This window comes from Vicugna pacos, chromosome 21, assembly GCF_048564905.1.
Source record: "Vicugna pacos chromosome 21, VicPac4, whole genome shotgun sequence".
In the NCBI taxonomy this organism is placed as follows: domain Eukaryota; kingdom Metazoa; phylum Chordata; class Mammalia; order Artiodactyla; family Camelidae; genus Vicugna; species Vicugna pacos.
In genome coordinates this window covers 23,408,320-23,427,969 of record NC_133007.1, presented here as the reverse complement: position 1 = coordinate 23,427,969, position 19,650 = coordinate 23,408,320, and the positions used below count along the sequence as shown (strand labels likewise).

The window sequence follows — 19,650 nt, the reverse complement described above, 5'->3', positions numbered from 1 at the left end:
GTCCAGACCTCTAGTTTCACCTTTTAAAAGCATTCATTCATTCAGTCAGTCAGTCACTCAGTACTGAACACTGTGCTAAGTCTCCGGGATATGGAGATCAGTAGATAATGCTTTCTGTCCTTCAGAAATGTGCAGTCCGGTAGCAGAGACATACCTGTATCCAAATAAATGTAATATGTGATGTAACCGCGAGATACTAGGAATCTGAACACAGTGCAGACTTAGCAGAAAGAGAAAGCCATCGCTTACAACTGTTGAGAGTTCAAAGTGAGAATGTAACCTCTGAGCAGGGACTTGACAGATGAGAAAGGCAGCCTACTTTTTCACATGAAGAAAGGCATTCCAGGCAGAGGCAGGTGGCCTAATAAAGACAAGGAGCAGAGCACTTGGAGTGGCTTCCTTGGGATAAGCCAACAGTCACAAACTTGTGTTGGGGTGCAGGATGGGTGTACTGGGGGCAAGCTGGTGTTTGAAGCATTACTGAGATTCTCCCGGATCTATGTCATCCCCCCGCACCCCTGACCCCCTCGGGCACCCGGTGCAGCCACCCACGCCCCAGGCAGGGGCTCCGGGAGCCAGGGCGGCCGGGGTGGGCGGCGCTGCCTCTGCCCGCTGGCAGCCCGGACCTCCTCCGCGCTGCTGTCCACGCTTGGTTTATTATGCACGAGGCAGGCAATTTGCCTTGCGCCCCGGGGACCCATCTCGGAGACAAGAAGGTAGTTTGTTCTCTGTAATGGCTTCTGCTGGAGTGTGGCAGGGCCGGGGCGCGAGCAGGGAGCTGGGGGCCGGGGAACGGGGCGCGGGGCGAGGGGCGAGGGATGCGCCCGGCGCCCCCTAGCGACCGCCCGGAGCCAGAGGCCCGCGCGGAGGAGGCCGACTCCTTTCCTCACCCTCCTTTCTGTGGCCCTCTTTGCTTCTTCAGCGGTTTCCTTTGTTTCTCCCATTTCCCTCTATTTTTCTGCTCCATATTCTTTGAGCCTTACTTAGTGTTTCCTTCCCTCTCCCTCCTCCCTCCCCAGCACCCTCGTCTTTGTGCTGGGACCGGGAGGGAGAGGGCAGGAGGGATACAGGGATGATTAAAGCAGCCATCCTCCCCGCGGGGAAACTCGGCTCACTGCTTCCCGTTCCAGGCCACCTCGGGCTCTCTTCTCCCCTTTGTAGTAGTCCTTATCAGTTACTTAGCCGACCCTCACCTCTGTCCCTATGCCCACAGGAAGACACCCCAGCACCCTGCCCATCACTTCCAGGTGGAGGGAACTTGAGGCTGAGAATGAGCGCCCGTTTCTCCTGAGGTCTTCCCATCGTCTCCTCATTCACCAGAGGTGTCTCCCTCCTGAAGCCCACATGCTCCCAGGAGAGAGAGAGAGAAGGGAGAAAGTCCAGGCTGGCATCTCCTGGGGTGATCTCCTGTGATGGGTGTTTAAATCAGCCAGTTGACCGTCTCCTCAGCTGTATGGTTCTTCCACTGGCTCAGAAAGAAGCCGGAAGCTGCCTGTCCCAGGGGTCCCCATGCAGAATTATTCCCAGCTTTCGTTCCCCCCAACCCCTTACCCTCACCACAAACTTCACCAGGTCAGGCAGTGGAACTGGCCTCTATGCACACATCTGCATAGCAGGGTAAGAACACTGAGCCAACGGTGAGTGCATGCTGTTTACACTCAGGTGAGTGAGCTGTGTGCTCCTGATGCCTTACACCGCACCCCCGCCCCCTGCCCTGAATCTCAGTTCTCTCATCTGTAAAAGAAGGCGGTTGCATTCGATGGAATCAGATCTACAAACTGTGCTAACGTGTGAACTTATGTTAGAGGTAGAGACTGTCCCACAGTATCCCAGGCAGGGAGATGTCCTCTGTGCTGATGGATTCTGGAAGGTTCCCTATGCAAGGGGGAGTCCATGAGTAATGAGAACGAGTGGACGGGAGTAGAGGGGGTAGGCTGGGGCAGGGAAGGAGGAGCAGGAGGGATTTGGGGCAGGTGTGTGTCTGAAAGAAGCAGCAAAGGAAGAGGGGCGGGGCTGGGATGCAAGTGTGGCCACAGGATGAGAATGTGATTAGAAAGTAAAGGGTGGGGGTTGAAGTCCAGAGCTTCAGGACATCTCAGGTGATGTCCTCCGGGTGGAGGAAATTGAAAGTCTCTCAGGGAGCAAGGAGGGAGTGGCAGGAGGAGCCAGAAGGGCCGCAGCAGGCTGGGTGGGGAACAAGAGAAGAGCTCAGGCCAGAAACTGACCAGGGCCAGTGGTCCAAGAGCCTCGAGGACATGTGGCTTGGAGAGCGAGGAGGCACTGTGTTGTGAGGGACCTGGACCTTCCTTGCTGAATCTCCTCCAAGCCTGTTACCATCTGAGGACCCTGACCCCTGCGGTTTGCTGGACTTTCCAACAGTGCAGGGGCACCTCCTCCAAGGAACTTCTGGGTTTATGCTCGAGGCATGGCCTCCTCCTTCCCAGGAAAGGCGAAATGGCTTATCATTGAAAGGCGGAAGACTTCCGGGCGTGTGTTTGTGTGGGGGCGCGTGTGTGCACAGTGAGGTCTGTGTAGGGGATGGGGATGGATGTGTGGACTGGAGTATGCCGGGATGAGGGGGTGCTGTGCAGGAATGGGGTCGCTGCTGTGACCTGGGAGCACCTGCCAGAGCTCAGCCACAGCTCCAGGGAAAGAAGGAGGAGCCACGGGAAGGCAGAGAACCAGGGAGAGGAGGTACAAAGCCAGCCAGCCCAGGCTGCGTGCGCGAAGGCGGGAGAATGAATGGGCCTGACAAGAAGGAGGAATCTTTCCCCAGTTACAGATCTTATGAAAGAGAACAAAGGAGTGGGGAGGAGGCCCGGCACGAAGGGAGAGAGAAGAGTGAGCAGAAGCCAAATGGAGGAGGGAAGGCAAGTGGGAGAATGACAGAGCCAGACAGAGACTGATCTGGGAAGGAGAGGCCCGTTCAGCTCAGGAATAGTTGTGCACCTGCTCTGGGCGTCGTGGGGCCTGCGGCTGGGGAAGGAAGAGGCGGCCCTGGCCTTCAGGGTGGAGGAGGAGACGCCACCACAGGTAATTTCACTAGAGATGCAGGGGCGGGGATGCTAATCTCGCCTGGGGTTTCAGGGGAGGCTGCAGGAAAGACTGAGCTCTTCTATATAGATATGTAGAGAGGAGGGGTGTGACAGGTAGCAATCTGTTTGGAGGGCCAGGGAGGCCGAGCTCTGTGCGGAAAAAACATGGCCCAGGAGAGAATCATTGATCACAGAAGCCTCCTCACGGCAGCCTCTCTGGCCCTCGGTGGAGGACGTCGATCACTCTGCCTGGGTGGGCCGGCCCCCGGGGACCCTTACATAGTCCCCTCCGCTCTGCTCTCTGATGATACAGACCAAACGACATCACACCCAGTGCTGGCCACTCCACGGGTGCTCAGGAGATGCCCCACGAATGAATAACTGAACAAAGTAGCGTGCCTTCCACCAAGCAAGGAAGATAATTTTTCCCCCAATTTTATTGATGAAGGAGTCGAGGCTCTCCCTCAGCTTCGAGAGAATTTAAAACTAAAACTAGCTTGAGCAGTCTGTTTTCTCTCTCTTTGAAAAAAAGTTTAATACGTTCATAGGTTTGATTTATTTTTATTAGCTTCCATGCTGGTCAACATAAAATAATTATAAATTCAAGATTACAGTGAAAATTACTATCTTTTTAACTAAAAAAAAAAAGTGTAGGCGATTCCTAGGCTACATACCCTGTCTTCCAGGTTTTCTCATGGGAACATAAAAAAAAAAATCCTCTCATGCAATAGGAAAGATTTTAATGGGAAAGAGAAGGAAAAAGGAGAAGATAGTGGGAGTGGGGAGAATGCGGGCAGGAATGTAGGAGATGGGGAGACACCTGCGTGAGAAAAGGGATTTCCCATCAGCTCCCAGAGCAGGACCCGGAGCTCGGGTTGGGGCCCCTCCAGGCTCAGGGCGACTTCTCCTCCGGGGAACGCAGCCGAGCACCCTGCGTCTGGTCGGCAGCATCCCTGGGGGGCTGGCTTCCGGCCTCCCACAGAGCAACTAGCTTTGGTCCGGGCACGGGGAGGGCACTGACGCTCCCCGCGTCTGTCATCATCAAGGAGAGCCACTCCAGTCCCGAGAAGCGTTTGCGTGGTAGCGAGAGCCCGCCCCTGGCCCTCCCGGCGCCGCGGCCCGCCCGGCTGGAGATGAGTGATGGGTCGGCCGGGCCCAGCTCCTCCCCGTCCCGCTGCTCCGCCCCCCGCATCCCCCTCCCCTCCACCGCACGCGGCGTCTGGAGGTTGCCTTACGGGGAGAAGGGTAAGGCAGGGCACAATTTGTCTTTGTGTAATTATCTGTCAGGTCCAGCTTGTGAAACCTCAGCCGCCTCCCCGCAACCCTGCAAGAACATAAATTGCACTCATGCACGCGGGGACACGGACGGCGCGGTCGCGCCCTCCGCCCCCAGCGGGCCCCGCTCCGGCAGGAGAGCGCTGCTCGGGCGAGCCCGGGGCTGCCGACACCTGCACTGCGGCCGGCGGGCACCCCGCCTCCCGCCCCCCGGCCCTGGCACGTTGGCTTTCATGCTTCCAGCCCGAGTTCCTCGCTGGCGAGAAGGGGGAGGTCCGTTTGGCCTCTGAGAAGTCAGGATGCTGAGGGAGGAAAGAAACAAACACATTCTTGGCTGTTTCTGATGAGAGGAGTTGGAGGTGGGAGAGAGGCCTCAGAGTCTCCTGTAAAGTCCAAAACGGGCTGTCGGGCCACGGCAGGGCACCGTCCCGGGTCCCTTCTCTGTGACAGCGATGGCGGTCACAGCGCCGCCAGCAGGTCCAGGCGCCGTGCTAAGCTCCTTACACACGTTATTTCAGCCCCACAAGGAGACCCTGTGGAAGGGGTGTTTTTATCCTCGCTGTGGAGATTAGGACTGAGACTCAGAGCAGTCCAGCGACCAGCCCTCGGTCACACAGCTGATGGTGGCACCTGACTTGAGGCCCAGCTCCTCGCCGGCGTGGGCTGGGGCTCCAGGGGGCTCTAGACCTCGAAAGCAGGGGAGCAGGGGGAGCGCTGCTGCTCGCTTCCTGTGGGAGTTTTTGTTTCTTCCTCTTTCAAATGTGCCTAATGTGGTCATCGTCTCTGAATCCTTGTGAGAGTTGAACAAGATGGTATTTGTAGGGGCTCCAGAAACGAGGTGCCTCACCCTTCTGTCTCTCTGCGCTCAGGGAGCTCCGTGCCAGGAGTCCGGTCAGACGCAGACCCCTTTAAGGACTCTGAGGAGCATTTTGGTTCAGGGTTCTTGATCCTTCCTGTGCACAGGACCCCTCTGGTGGCCTGGGGAGACCTGGGGGCGCTCAGTGTTCCCAAATGCACACACTGAAGTACAGAGGACTACAAAGGAAGCCAATTTTACTGAAACACCGTTATTGAAAGAGTCCAAAAAAGCCTCCAAATTTGTGACATAGTAACCTACCACCTTCTTTAACAAGGCATTCTATCACCAGGCCGAGCAGCAGATCAAATAACTACCGTAATTTCCAAGCTGTGATGAGTGTAAATGGCATTTCAAGAGATCTGTGGTGACTCAGAATAGGAAAGCATCTTGACGTCTGTTGGCAACAGAAGCACCGGTATCCCTCATCCTACTGGGGCTTGTAGCAGAGGAATACTGAATGCACTTAGGTTAGTGAAAATGTGTCCTCCTCCTCAATCCAAGTTCCCAGAAACACCCTGCCCCCATCTATCCACGGGTCCCAGGCTAAGAGTAGAAGCAATGGGCTGAAATACATGTTACAGTGAATTAAAAAGTACAATTTAGGGGTAGATGATTGGGGAGATCCAATAAAGTCTGAAAGCCCTAAGGAGTAAGCAGCAGAAGCAAGCCCCAATTCTTCAGAGCCCCTAACTCCGATCCTAGGTGGTCCCCACCTCACCGCGGCCCCCTCTTCCTCTGCCTTCTGCTGTTGTGGGGATCACAGCCCCCTCTATTGGGCTCTGCCTCCTCTCCCCGCACTGTACTGTGCCCTCTGGCTCCTGTGGCTCCACGTGGCTCCTGTGGCTCCACGTGGCTCCACGTGGCCCGCTGCTGCACAACTATGAAGAAACTGCTTGGGACGGTTGGGGCTGGGTTGCAGGAGAGACCCAAGCTCAGAGCAGTCAGTGGTGGCCAGTCTGCCATTCAGATGGGACAAAAAAAAAAAAAAAAGTCGCTGGCATTTACTGGGGATGAGGAAGGGGGGCCGGAAGCCCTCTTGACCCTCCATCAGCAGGCTGGGTAGGCTGGACTCTGCAAAGCCTCCGGTGGTGGAGCTGCCCACTTGACTCCCTGGGATTTAAGATGGAGGAGATTCCTTCACCGTCCCAGTCTTCTGGGGCTGCATCATGGAAAGAATGCAAACCCTGGATTTAGAGGGTCTGGCTGGACCCCTGACTGGCTTTGAGACCTTGAGCAAGTGGCTTCACTTCTTTGAACCCCTTTTCTCAAGTGTGAAAGAAGACTGATGAGAGCATCTCCCTCTCTGCTCTCAGGAGTCAGGGGGAATGTGGGCAAAACCACGTTTAAGCTCTAAAGTGTTATCTAGGTGTTAATTGTTATTAACAGAAAAGTATGCTTTTTCCCAGGTCCCATTTGTGTGGTTGTCTTCTGGGGTCGTCTTATCTGGACTGAGCTTAAATTAATTCAGGAGACCCACAAAACTCTAAGGAACTTGATCCTGCTCAGTCACTGCACCTTTCTGACCCAAGCCAGGCATATATATTTTTTGGCCTGCATTGATAAAGATCTGTCTGTCTGCCTGTCATCGCAGGGTTTCCTATTTGGCTCTTCCTATCTAAGACACTAAACTATTAAAGGGCTTCTGGCACCGCGGATCCCACAAAGACCCTTTATCGCTCCCTCACAATCCTATGAGTTGGGTATATACGTGTATTTCTCACTTTCCTGATGAGGAAACTGAGGCTCATTCATATAGGGAGTTCGTGGCCGGCTGGGTCCAGGAATCCAGCTCACGACTCCTTCCAGCATTTGCTTTCATTGGACTCAAGACAGGCTCATTGGCGGCTGGAGGCAGCCGTGATGAAAAGGACCTGGGGAGGTAACACAACCTCGAAATCCTTCTACTCGAAGGAAAACTGGTAACTGGGACTCCTCAGGGTTTGTTTCCCAAATTTCTGGTTTATCATCCCTGTTGCCAGGTCGGCTGCCCTTACTTACTCATTGTTGGGGAATTGTTGGGAGAGGCTTCGGAGAGACTCTCTGAAGTGACTTTTTCTGTTCTGGAAGCGCCAAGCTTATTTTTTGTCTTGAGCCGGCTCTGCCGTTCTACTTATGGAGGCATGCTGCCCTCAGGTGGTGAAAGCAGGGAACTACAAGTGCACACACGTTTCTGGGCTCTCACAGTGGCACAGGGCCATCTAATGAAATTGTCACCCAGTGTTCGGTGGTCGGATGCAGGCATCTGCTTCAGGCACAGATGGGGTCTTTGTGCATGAGGACATTGGCTTCCAGCGGCAAAGCATCTTCCTACTCCATAATGCTTCATTCCCCAGACCGCAGACTCTTGGCTCTCTGGGCCTCCAGAGAAAGCCAGGAAAAGCTCTGAGGTGACACTGGAGAAAGTGCTGGTTCTACAAACCATTCTCCTCCCACTCGCACATCCTCTTGAGAAGGCAGTTCTGTGTGTCTAAAGTTTTCTAAGAAAATAGTTGTCTCATTGCAACTTGAGGCACCACCTTTTTCAGCCCATTACGCAGCCACTCAGCCCTTGGGGCCAGGAGGATGGGAACGGGAAGGTCCCCTTTCCTATGGCCCGCTCTTGGACCAAGTTCTGAGCATGCACCCCTCTGAATGCCACTCACCCTCCCTCCTCACACACACCCTTAAAAAACTACTGAGCAGAGAATTGTTTACAAAAGAGTATTTCAAGTGGAAGGAATAGAATGGGGCAAAGTCACAGAAATGGGAAAGTAACACTTTAGAAAGTATTGTTATTCAACAAGCATCTTGTTTACTTATTTTAACAGAGGTACTGGGGATTGAACTGATGGTGTTGTGCATGTCAAGCACACACTCTACCCCTAAGCTATACCCTCCCTCCCTCAACTAGCATCTTAACTGGTCTTCTTGACTCAGTCTCTCCCTTCTCCCACTCCCACTCATCCTGCACGTTGACTATGTCAAATTAATCTTGAATGTTTATTACACTTGCTACTCCCCTGGTTGAAAACCTTCCCCAGGTTCCTCTTAATTGAAATTGGACACTTTAGTCTGGCATTCAAGGCCCTTTTCCACTGGCTGGTACTCTTTTCTCAATCTGATTTTTATTTTGAGGGGTAACTGGGTTTATTTACTTATGTAATGGAGGTACTGGAGATTGAACCCAGGACCTCATGCATGCTAAGCACATGCTGTACCAATGAGCTACACCTTCCTCCTTTTTTTCAACCTGATTTTTCATTGTTTCCCTACATGCATCCTGTCCCGCATGTCTGTCACATGCTCCCATCTACTCTTAAATTTAGGTTGTCCATTTTGCTAATATTTCACCTGCTTCCCTGACTGATGCAGCCCACAGGGCACCCCAGGCTTCAGAATGCCTAGACCATTCCATTGGTACCCACCTTTCACCTTTCTCAGAAACCACCTGGCACTGTGATTGGGGAAGCCTTAGCCACAACTGGCCCAGAAGCTCCCTGCAAAAGGGAGCAGCATCTTACCGTTTTTTTTCACTGCCTTTTCCCTTTGGTCCCCATGACCCCTTGAAGTGTTATGGTGGTTGGTACATGTTGGCTTCATTCTTACAGGCGCAGGACCCAGAGCTGCAGACAGATCTCTCTGAAGTGCCGGGGAGAAGGCAGAGGAGGAGAGAACAGAGGCAGATGCAGGGCGCCCATACTAACTCATGCTAGTGGCATTTTAAGAGCAAAGAGAATTCTGATAGGGAAAGAAGAGCCGCCTCAAACAGGAGATGTCTTATTTTTCAATGAATGCAGGAGGCAGCATGGGAGAGGAAAGATAATCTGGCTCTGCTGTGAGGCTTTGGGCAGAGAATCAGCCTCTCTGTTTGAGTCTGTGAGCCTCAACTTCCCACCTGTAGGAGTGATGGTGTCCTTTTCATAGGGTAGTTAAGCAGAATACAGATACTACATGTTGATCCAGCATATAATTGATGATCAAAAATGATGAACTTTCCAGCTCAGGAGATCTCCTGGCTAAGTGATTCCCATCATTGTGGATAATGTGATTATAGTCTTTTGGAGACTAACTACCCAGCTCTCAGAGTGTGAAGGAGAGAGGCGTCCTCTGCCTGGGAGCTGATTTGCTGACCCTTTGCTGCCATCAGGTGGCCATAGCCTAACAATGCAGGCTGGCTGATTGGTCAGAAAGTTTCAAATGAGGATACAACTGAGACTTGGGTGCGTGAGGAGTCTGGGGAGAGGGGAGATCCTGGAAGACTGAAGAAAATGGAAAGAGAGTGACTTAGAGCCCCTGGGGAGCATGGAGCAACCTGGCCTAGAGTTTTATCATCACGCACAGCACTGTTAAATCAAGGAACCTTAGAGGCTGCCCCCCCCCCCCACCTCCACGGGCGTCCAGACTAGTATTGCTCACTGGGCTTTTGTGAGACCCACGGACGTCTCCAGCTCCATGTGGTTCCATTCTCATGCTCATCTTCTGTGCTCTGGAACCACCATCTTTCTAGCCCATTAACAACAGACTCCTCCCATTACAGACCTTTGCATGGGCTGATCTTGTGCCCTTCTGCCCCGACCCGTCCTGTGTCTAATTTCCACTCATACCTCAGCTCTCAGCTCAAGTGTGATTCCTCAGGTAAGCCTTCTCCAGTCCACGTCAGCTCCTTCTGATGCACGCTCTCACAAAGCTACGTTTTTTCAGGGCACTTTTCTGAGTTGATAATTAAGCATCCATCCCTGTGATTAGTTCATTAACACCTATCTTCCACTCTGCTGTGTAGGCTCTAGGAGAGAGCAGACGGGACCTCTTTCTCTCGTCTCTCTAGCACCCTGGACAGAGCCTGATACGTAGCAAGAACTCAATAAACGTCTGATGGATGAAAGAGGCATTTGCGGGATAGGAGAGAAAGATCTGGAGAGTAAGCAGAGCTGAGGATCTTTTCTGCCAACTCTGAGGCTTGACAGGCCTTGTGTGGAACTCCCCGTCAAAGAGAGATGCGTGGGAAACACACACACTATTTCCCATCACCGACTTCTTGAGCAGGCATGCTGGACTGAGAAGAGGTGTGGCACACAGCTGGAAGGGAACCCTAGCGGGTCTTCAATAAAGGGGGCCCACTCTACCAGAGGGGCGAGGGCTACCTCTTCCCTGGCCATGAGGCTTTTGGTTCTGCCTCAAGTCACCCGTAAGCTGTCTACGCTGAAGCTGGTCAGCCACAAAAATACCACCACCATTGACAGGCTGGAGGAAGCAGGCATGGTGGGGGGAGGGGGGCTTCCCTTGGATCTGGCGGCAATATTAGCCTCTCCTCAGCACCAAGTGACCAAGCTCCTTAATTTCTATGGATTAGAGTGGACTGCAGTGGGTTCAGATAAAAAGTACACAGCCCAGGTACCAGGGAGCAACAGACACAGTCCCACGACTCTAAGCAATGAAAAAGATTTTTGAGGGAGGGGCTCTTGGCTCAAGACTCTGGAGTCAAGTGCATATGGGAAGGGAGACAAGGGACACCAGACAGGATGCTTTTAGGAGGAACGGTTAACTGTGGGGTTGGACACAGAGGTTTTTCTCCTAAAAAAATGCTAATTTCTTCCAGGCAAATGTCAAATGCTCCTGAGGGAAATTGGATGAGAGTATGGATTTTTTTTCAAAACACCGTCTCTTTAATGTGGGTTTCATTTGAAAAAGAAGTTAATTTGTTCCAAATTCAGAAAAGATGTTAATAATCAGACAAAAATACAATATTAAAAAAATTTGCCAACCCACAAAGTTGGATGATGGGGAAGAAGAGAGAAAAGTAGTTGGTGCAGCAAAAAAATTTTTTTTGAGAGGAAATACTCTACTCCTAGAATTAGGTGAAGAGGAAGGAGAATTTTACCTAGAATTCAGGGTAGATGAGCTGTTCCATTTCAAGGATCTTCTGGAACTGAGCTTCCAGTGTAGTTTCATTGTGTAGTCTGAGATGCTGTGAGCGCCCAATAATTTTGATATCCCAGAGCCAACATATACCCAATTTAAAAAGGGAAATTTGGGCTTTGTCATCAATTTTTAATTCTCCTTGTATTTATTCCTTTCTTCTGTTAACACAGAAATCAAGAGCCATTTATAATTTCAGTGTGGAAGATCCAGAGAGAGAAGACATTTAAACTCAGGAGCCTGGACCAGCCAAAGAGCAGCAGGATGAGTGAGAATTCTATCGGAGGTGGTTGCAGAGGAGGGAAAGGAGGCCTGGCGGCGGGGAACATCTGGCACTGGGGGACTGGGTGGCTGAAACAGGTCTTCCTCCCCAGGCTCTCCCTCAAAGTCAGCTCCAAGATGGCCCTGCCTCTGGGGCCTCCAGATCTTCCCTGCAGGGGCATCTCCACCAAGAATGCAGATCTTCATGCCAGAGGTGTTGCCTCCTTCCCTTGGACTGATTCTCTGCTCTTGTTGCTTTTGTCTTTGGCTACTTTCCAGACCAGGATGAGGAGAGTGACCAGAGCCATCAGGAGCACAAAGAAGAAGAGAGCTTTCACTAGGTAAGCAGGAGCAGGTAAGGCAACGTTGAGTGTACCCTTGTCCCATAAGAAGGCTAGAAGTTGTGGGGAAGACATAGGTTTCTCAAAGAGCTGAGATACGTGGTAGAAGCCGACTGCTCACACAACCATGAAAGCCAAGAGGATTGGTCTTGTCCTTTGTGACAGCCTAGGAATGGGTGTGAAGCTGCGGCCACACATCTATGGATCCTGTTGCTCACATGGGGCCATCTTCCTTTGGGTGTAACTGAGCAGGCAGAGCACTTTGCTCAGGAAGATTGAACAACTGCTTCCAGTGCAAACACAGTCCTGAAACAATGGTTCAACTGGCAAAACTTCCGAGTGGTAGGCGGGGCTCCTGAGACTTTGTGAAGTCACGGGAGGATGAGGCCAGGGTCTGAACTGAAGGCTCTAGTCCAGAAGCCGCCACCCTCTGGGCACCACCTCTCTTCACATCCGGGCTCCAGATTGAAAAGGGAGTTCTCCAATTGCCTGTGAAATTGCCCCTTCAATCCTATTTTATTTGCTTATTTTTTTTACTTTGCATTTTGAAATTATTTTAAATATACAGGAAGTTACAAAGATAATACAGGGAGGTTCCATGAATCCTTCACCCAGTGTCCCCCAGTGGCTAATCTTGTGTAATTATAGTACAAAACTGAAACCAGTGAAAGGACATTGAAACCAATGTGCGCATACAGTTACATGGCATTTCATCATATGGGTGGATTCTGGTGATCACTGCTGAAATCAACCTACAGAATGGAGAGCTATCGGTGTTCACAGTCTGTCAGTTGGAGACAAGTGTAGAAAAGTCACCTCCTTTTAAGTCCCTCTACTTCCTCCATTATAATATAATTTTATTAAGTATTTCTTCTATACACATTGAAATGAACAATGTTATACTTTTTGCTTTGATTGTCAAACAATTTAGAAAACACAAGAGGAGAAAGAAAGTCTACTGTATTTATCCAAATGACTCTTTTTCAACTTGGGTCATTTATATTGTTTGGTCTTCAGATTCATTGATTCTTTTCTTCTGTCCCTTCCATTCTGCTGATGGGCATATCCATTGAGTTTTTAATTTTGGTAATTATATTTTTCAGTTCTTAAATTGCCATGTGGTTCTTCTTTATATCTTCAGTTATTTCACTGCGATATTCTATTTTTTTAAAAAAATTTGTTTCAAGTGCATTCATAATTGTTTGCTGAAGCATATTTATGATTCTTTAAAATCCTTGTCAGGTAATTCCCATACCTGCATCATCTTGGTATTGGCATCTGGTGTCTTGCTAAATTTAAGATGAGAATTTCTTGGTTCTTGGGATGATTTGTGATCTCGATTGCCTGCTGACCATATTGGGTGTTTTGAGACTCTGGATCTTATTTAAATGTTCTATTTTAGCAGGATTCCTCTGATATCATGCCAGCTGTGGGTAAAGAGCATCACCTCACTAATGCCAGTCAGGAGTGAAGGTCCGGCTTCTCCACGCAGCCTCCTTTGCCAACCCAGGCTAGCGGGGAGAGGTTATACCCCATTGCAGGATGGGTGTGGGGTTTCAGACTCCCCAGGAGGCCTCCTCTGACACTTTGACAGGGAGGGAGAGGGGCGTCTTATCATCTCTGGATGGGGAGCTCATGACCTCTGGGCAGGAAAGAAAGCCCCAGCTCCCCACTCTGTCTTCTCTGATACCACCCTGGCAAGGGATGAAGAAATGAAGAAGCTTATGGCCAGGGTTGAAGAATGGAGAACGGGACTTCATTCCAGCTGGACAAGGCTGGAAGCCTAGGGTCTCCACCTCCCTGTAGGGTTGGAGGTGGGACCATGAGTTTTCCACGGTGTTTGGCTCGAGTAAGGAATTATCTAAAGGTTTTTGTCTTGCTTGATTGCCTTTTCCCTAGTTCTTCAGCTAGAGAAAGCAAGTAGGCTTTTCTTGGGACTTCTTTTTGTCTGTGCCCATTGGCATTTCCAGGTTGCTTCTCCAGCACCCTGTCTAGGACATATAAGGGAAAACAACACCACCACCACCACCAAAAAAACAAAAACCTAACCATGGAATGCACTGTTATGTTGAGCTCTGGGTCCCAAGAACCCTAGTCAGCCTGCCTTCTTCCCAACTTTCAGAGTCTTCTTAGTTTGGTTTTATAGAAAATGTCTGGGGTTTTCAGCTGTACTTGGCAGGAGGAATAATGAGAACTGAATTAGCTCCAAGTGCATCTACCCCAACCTGCTCTGGGACCTCTTAATGCTACACCAAGATTCAGGCAGGTGATGGCAGAGTGGGTACCAAAGAATTTGGAAGGCAAGGACTAAAACTAGAGTCCAGCACTAGGACTTCCCAGTGTGCATGACCTTGGTTAGGTCACTTAACCTCTCTGAGCCTCCATTTATTCATCAGAAATGAAATTATAGTGATAGTACCAAATTCATAGTTTTTTATGGGACTGCAGTGAGCTGATAAATGCATAATAACTTTTCAAACCATAAAATTCCATACAAATGGAAGTTGTTTTAAATATGACTAGGTTGGAAGGGAAGGGAAGGGGGGAGTCTACAAGATATAAGGCATTTCGTATTTTCTCAAGGTGGTTCTCCCAAATCTCCTATAAACTTGCAAAGATTTGTATAAGAATTACCCCCCTCAATTCCCTGGAACATGTGGATGTTACCTTATATGGCAAAAGATGTGATTAAATTAAGGATCTCAGGACGGGGAGTTTAACTTAGATTATCCAAGTGGAAAGACAGAGCAGAGAGAGACGTGGCCACAAACACAGGAATAAACCTAGAAGAGACAAGGAATGGATTCCCCCCCAGAGCCCCTGCGGGGAGCATGGTGCTGACAGCACCTTGATTTCAGCCCTCTGGCCTCCAGAATTGTGAGAGAATCACTGTCGTGTTAAGTCACCAAGGTTGTGGTAACTTGTCACAACAGCTCCAGGAAACTAACACAGGAACCTTACAGGTAGACTTGTCCAACTCCTTCACCTGACAGGTGAGGAAACTGAGGCATGAAAAGGAACAGTGACCAGGGTCACACAGTTACTGGCACACTGAGTCAAGGGCCAGGAGTCTGGTTTCTCCTCTCCTGGTTCACTACAACATGTTTAAACATCTTTATTGAAATGTAATTCACATACCATGCAATTTGCCCATTTAAATTATACGGTTCAATGTCTTTGTAGATTCACAAGGTTGTTCAAACATCACAATTCACAATCCAATCTGAGGATATTTTCATCCCTCCCAAAAGAAACCCCAAGTCCGCTAGCATTCTTGTCTGGGTCTTTATGGTTCCTCGTTTCAGGCACGTTGGTCGTATCTCCTCAACCAGACGGGACTTCTCAAGCTCTTATCTTCTCTACTCTTTTCTTGTTCTCTAGTCTGATGCTTCATGTGGGGCTGTGGTTTGCTTGACTACCCCTAACTCACTTCAGACGGGGTACTGAGGAGTTTTTGGTGGGGCTCTGGGCCTGACGGTTTCCTTTATGTTCCCCGGTGATGTTGCTGACTTATAGGAAACGGTCAAGCAACTCATCATCCCCTGAACCAGCTGCCAGAGATATTCAGGGTGAACTGTCCTTCATGTATTTCCTGAGAGGCAGGGCCCAGAAACGAGTCATGCTGAAAGGCCAGGTGGTTTGAGCTCCCTCCAGAATCTCCAGGGGAGACCCCTCTGAGTTGCCCTCCACGGTGTCGAGGAAGAGTTCACCACCGGCTGGGGCCAGCACCTGATGACGTGGATGGTGGCATCTGGAAGCCTAAGGGGAAGAAATGAAGTAGAATGCGGTATTGGGGGGCACTTTCCCCACATTCTTGATGTCTTCTTTCTTAGGGCAGAAACCCTCTATTACCAGCACTCCTGGCTTCTCTCCACCTGGCTTTCACCCTCTGTCGCCAGGTGCGGAGAGCACCCATTTGGGTCTGCTCCTTTCTAAACGTATTGACCGCTGAGATCCTGACACGTGGGTCCTCCACGAACCCTGGAGGTCCTGAGTTATGATGGTTCTTTTATTATTGTATTATTGTATTATTTTTTATTTGGGCGGGGAGGGGAGGTAATTAGGTTTATTTATTCTTAACGGAGGTATTGGGGATTGAACCCAAGACCTCATGCGTGCTAAGCCACTTGAGCTATACCCTCCCCACTGTGATGGTTCTTTATGTGCCAGCTGGCTACACTAAGGGACACCTCGGTCACTGGCAAACAGTTTTTCTGAGTAAGTCTGTGAGGGTGTTTGCAGAAGAGATTAACACTTGAACTGGTAGACTAAATAAAGAAGATTGCCTTCACCAAAGCAGGCGGGCTCATCAATCCACTTGGGGTCTGGACAGAACAAAAAGGCAGAGTAAGGGAGACCTTACTCTTGGTTTAAGTTGGGACATCCATCTTCTCCTGCCCATGGACATCACTGCTTCTGGTTCTCAGGCCTTTGGACTCAGACTGGATTAAACCACTGGAATCCCTGGGTCTCCAGCTTGTGGATGGCAGATCATGAGACTTCTTGGCCTCCATAACTGTGTGAGCCTGTTCCTCTAACACACACACACACACACACACACACACACACACACACACACACACACCTGTTGCTTCTGTTTCTCTGGAAAACCCTGCCCACTATCTAAGTCTCCTTACCTAGGTGATGGTAATAGAATCTCATGAGTTTCCCAGTTTCCAGTGTTTCTCATGCCCTCTTTACGGAGAGTGTTAAGTTTAAATTTTTTATGCAGAGCTAGTTTAAATTTCTAATATGGAAGAGAGGAAATTAAAGTTCACTGAGTCTCTGTCCTTGGTGCTCTGACACATTATTTTATTGAAAACCATAATTCTGAGACACAGTAATCTTTGCATTTATTGCATTATTTGTTTCTTTACACCAGCTACTGGGCTCAGCGGCTGCAGCAGCTGGCTTAATCCTCTCAGGGAACTGAGGCTCAGAGAGATTGAGTAATTTGCTCAAAGCCACGCAGAAACTGGTTCTAGAACCAGGCATTTAACTTTAGATTAAAAAAAAGAAAGTCCAACCTAGTGCTTTTTTAAATCCCAATGTTCTTCCTATTGTAGTGCTGTTACTACATCTTTCAGACTCCTAGATAATTCTTTTGGGTTTTGTTTTTTGTGGGGAGGTAATTAAGTTTGTTTATTTATGTATTATTTTGATGGAGGTACTGGGGATTGAACCCAGGACCTCGTGCATGGTAAGCATGTGCTCTACCAGTAAGCTATACCCTCCCCACCAAAAAAACACATTTATTGAGCATCTATTTTGTGAAAGAGACCGAGCCAGAAGCTCTGGGAGAAACAGCGATAAATCAGAGGTGAAATTTCGGGGAGCTTCTGTGATCACATGTGGTGAGGTTGTCAGGCTGAGATAGTGACAATACCATGGTCCTTCACTAGTGTAGGCACACTTGAAGGAATAAAGGAAAAAAATAAACATGCATTGAATGACATATTAAAACACTTTTGCCAGGTGTGTGTATATTATCTCACTTACTGTGCAGGACCCACAATGTTCCTCCCTCCAGCTGTGTTCTGGACACATTCCTTTTGCCTTAAGGGTTCTTACTTTCTCTCTCTCTGAGTCTCTCTCTCTTTCCTATGATTGTAATGTCTTCCTGATGGCTCTTTCCCCTCAGCATATAAATATAAATATTATTAGTAGTAACAGTATTTTGAGCACTTACTATGTGCCAGGCAGATACCCTAAGTAGTAGGTTCTGTAATGTCTCCCCAAAGATGTCCCACCCTAATCCCCAAGAACATGTGGACATATTGTCTTACATGGTAAAAGGGACTATGAAGATTCGATTAAGTGAAGGATTTCGAAATAGGGAAGTTATCCGGGATTATCTGGGTGGGCCAGATGTAGTCACAAGACACCTTTTAGGAGTCAAGACAGAAGGGCAATGTGACAACAGATGTAGAGAGGGAGAGACAGACATTATATATATACATTTAAAAGAGTCATTTAGAACATAGGGTGGTAACCGCTATGAGGGAGGCGTGGGAAACTTGGGAAGTGATAGGTCAGACCCCTGCCTAGGCTGGGCAGTGTTGGCATTTGTCCCTGGCAGTGGTGATGTCTGTCTACGCTGATACATAAAAGATGAGAAGGAGCTAGTCACAGAAACAAGAGGAAGAAAGAGAAGGTGTGTAACAAGTGTTCTCGGTAAAGGAGATGGCGTTTGTGTTGCAGGATGTTAGGTAGGACCCCTTTGGCACTTTAGAATTGTCAGTTACGATGTCAAATTGAGAGGTACCATCACGAGGTGGCAAGTCGGTTCTGCTATCCCAAACCATACCCCAGTACCCCATCCTCCACTTCTGCAGGAAATAAACAGGAGATGGTCTGGAGGTGAAAAGGGAAAGATTGATGGAGTCATGTGTCTATCACCAGCCAAGGGATTGAGTGCCCAAAATGCTCTCCGCTATCCAATTCCTTCTTTCTCTGCATTCAATGCTGGACCAATGCCTAGTTCTACCTGGGGCACGGCGCTCAGAAGGCCGCTTGGCCTGGAAACTGCTGCCCCACGGGGGCCTGGAGGGCCGTGGGCACCACCAGTACCCCTTGCACACAGCCGTCCCAGCAGCGCGAGGACGCCGGCTGCGCCTCCGCTGTCGTCGGCTTTCACACACCAGGAGGCAGAGGTCCTGCCTTGCCCAACACGCCGCAGCTGGTTTGTTAGAGTCAAATTTCAACTCCAGCTTTAGGGGTCTTTTAAGAACGCTTCACTGCTGCTTCCCGATGTTAAACAAGAGAAAGGAAATGAAGGAAAAAAGGGTAGTTTCCCCAAAATGCAATGCCCTGAGCAGAGCAACGGAAACAACCGCAGACCCGGCACGCGCCGTTGCGTCTTTTCCGAGATGCGCATGCGTCCCAAGTCGTAGCCCGCCCCTAGTGGTGGGGAAGTGCGCATGTGCTGGAGGTCCGCGGCCCGGCCCGGACCGGGGGAGACAGTGCGCATGCGCCGCAGGCCCGCGGCACCGCCCCGGAAGAGGTGGGGAAGGAGCCTAAAAGGAGTGGCTTGGGACTAACAGCGGAAGCAGCCCGCGCTTAACAAGCAGAGCCCGAGCGGTGGACGTTCCCTTCCTTACACCTGTAACCGTCGGCTTACCGTCTTGCCATAAGCGCTGCACCTTTGGAGTCCCCGAGGGGCAAGAGGACAAGTCAGGGGGCCGGAAGCGCCCACTCCTCCCGTGACTTTTCGGGGGACGGAGGAAACTGGCGAATCCCATTGGCTAGTGGGCATCAGAAGAGGCTGGGTCACTCGGCCTGCCCGTGGGGCACTGTGGGCGTTGTAGTTCAGGGGACCGTGGTCCCGTCTTTCGGAGAGAAGTCTTGGAGGCCAGTGGGTCCGAGCTGGTGCGGAGAAGCTGCTTGCACGGGAGAATCGGGTGTGGAGGAGCTGCGTGGGTGTGGTTTTGCTCTGCTAGTTCTCTTTCGGGTGAGACCTTGCTCTTTCTGTCTCTCCTTCAGGGGCCTTCAGTTCGTCCCAGACTTGAGGCTTCCCTCTTTATAAGCCCCAGTTACCTACAGATCCCCTTTATGCTTCTAAGCTGGCTCCTACTGGCCTTAAGTTCCTCGTCTCGCTGTGATCTTCACACTCGGTCCCTGGAATCCACCTCCATCCTTTCTCTCGTGAGTACCCTTTCTTGTCTCTGTCCTAGACAGACAGAACTCTTCATAACACTTTGCCTTTAGCCCAGGAGGCATGCCAAGGGCCCCAAGAAAAGGCTCTCACAGCATGTTTGTAGGCATAAGCAGATCTGAGCCTTCCAGTTACGTAGACTTGCAGCTCACTTCTTTTTGTTTCTCTTCTAGTCATTGCCTCTTTTCTGGTTCCACCTCTCTGTAGTCTCTGCTTAAGCCTGGTGGGCAGCCTTGGTCACAGGCGGCCCCCTTTTGGTCCTGACAGTTTGTCTCTGTCCTCCACATTTTGATAATACGACAGTGGGTGCACACCTGGGTTGACTTGTAG

General features: G+C 50.1%; 1 protein-coding gene, 1 long non-coding RNA gene and 1 other non-coding gene across 3 annotated transcripts; all 3 read right to left on the bottom strand.

Moving 5' to 3' along the window:
- Positions 1-11,201: 11,201 nt before the first annotated feature.
- On the bottom strand, positions 11,202-11,941 carry SMIM42 (small integral membrane protein 42). The gene has a single exon (XM_072945896.1). The coding sequence runs from the start codon at positions 11,739-11,741 to the stop codon at positions 11,529-11,531; it is 213 nt and encodes a 70-aa protein (XP_072801997.1). The 5' UTR covers positions 11,742-11,941; the 3' UTR covers positions 11,202-11,528.
- Positions 11,942-14,750: 2,809 nt separating this feature from the next.
- LOC140688077 (uncharacterized) lies at positions 14,751-19,182 on the bottom strand. The gene is made up of 2 exons (XR_012062789.1): positions 18,787-19,182; positions 14,751-15,425 (listed from the first exon to the last, which is right to left on the bottom strand). It is a non-coding gene; the product is annotated as an uncharacterized lncRNA (long non-coding RNA).
- Positions 16,829-16,901, bottom strand: TRNAG-ACC (transfer RNA glycine (anticodon ACC)). The gene has a single exon. It is a non-coding gene; the product is annotated as a tRNA-Gly (tRNA).
- Positions 19,183-19,650: the final 468 nt, after the last annotated feature.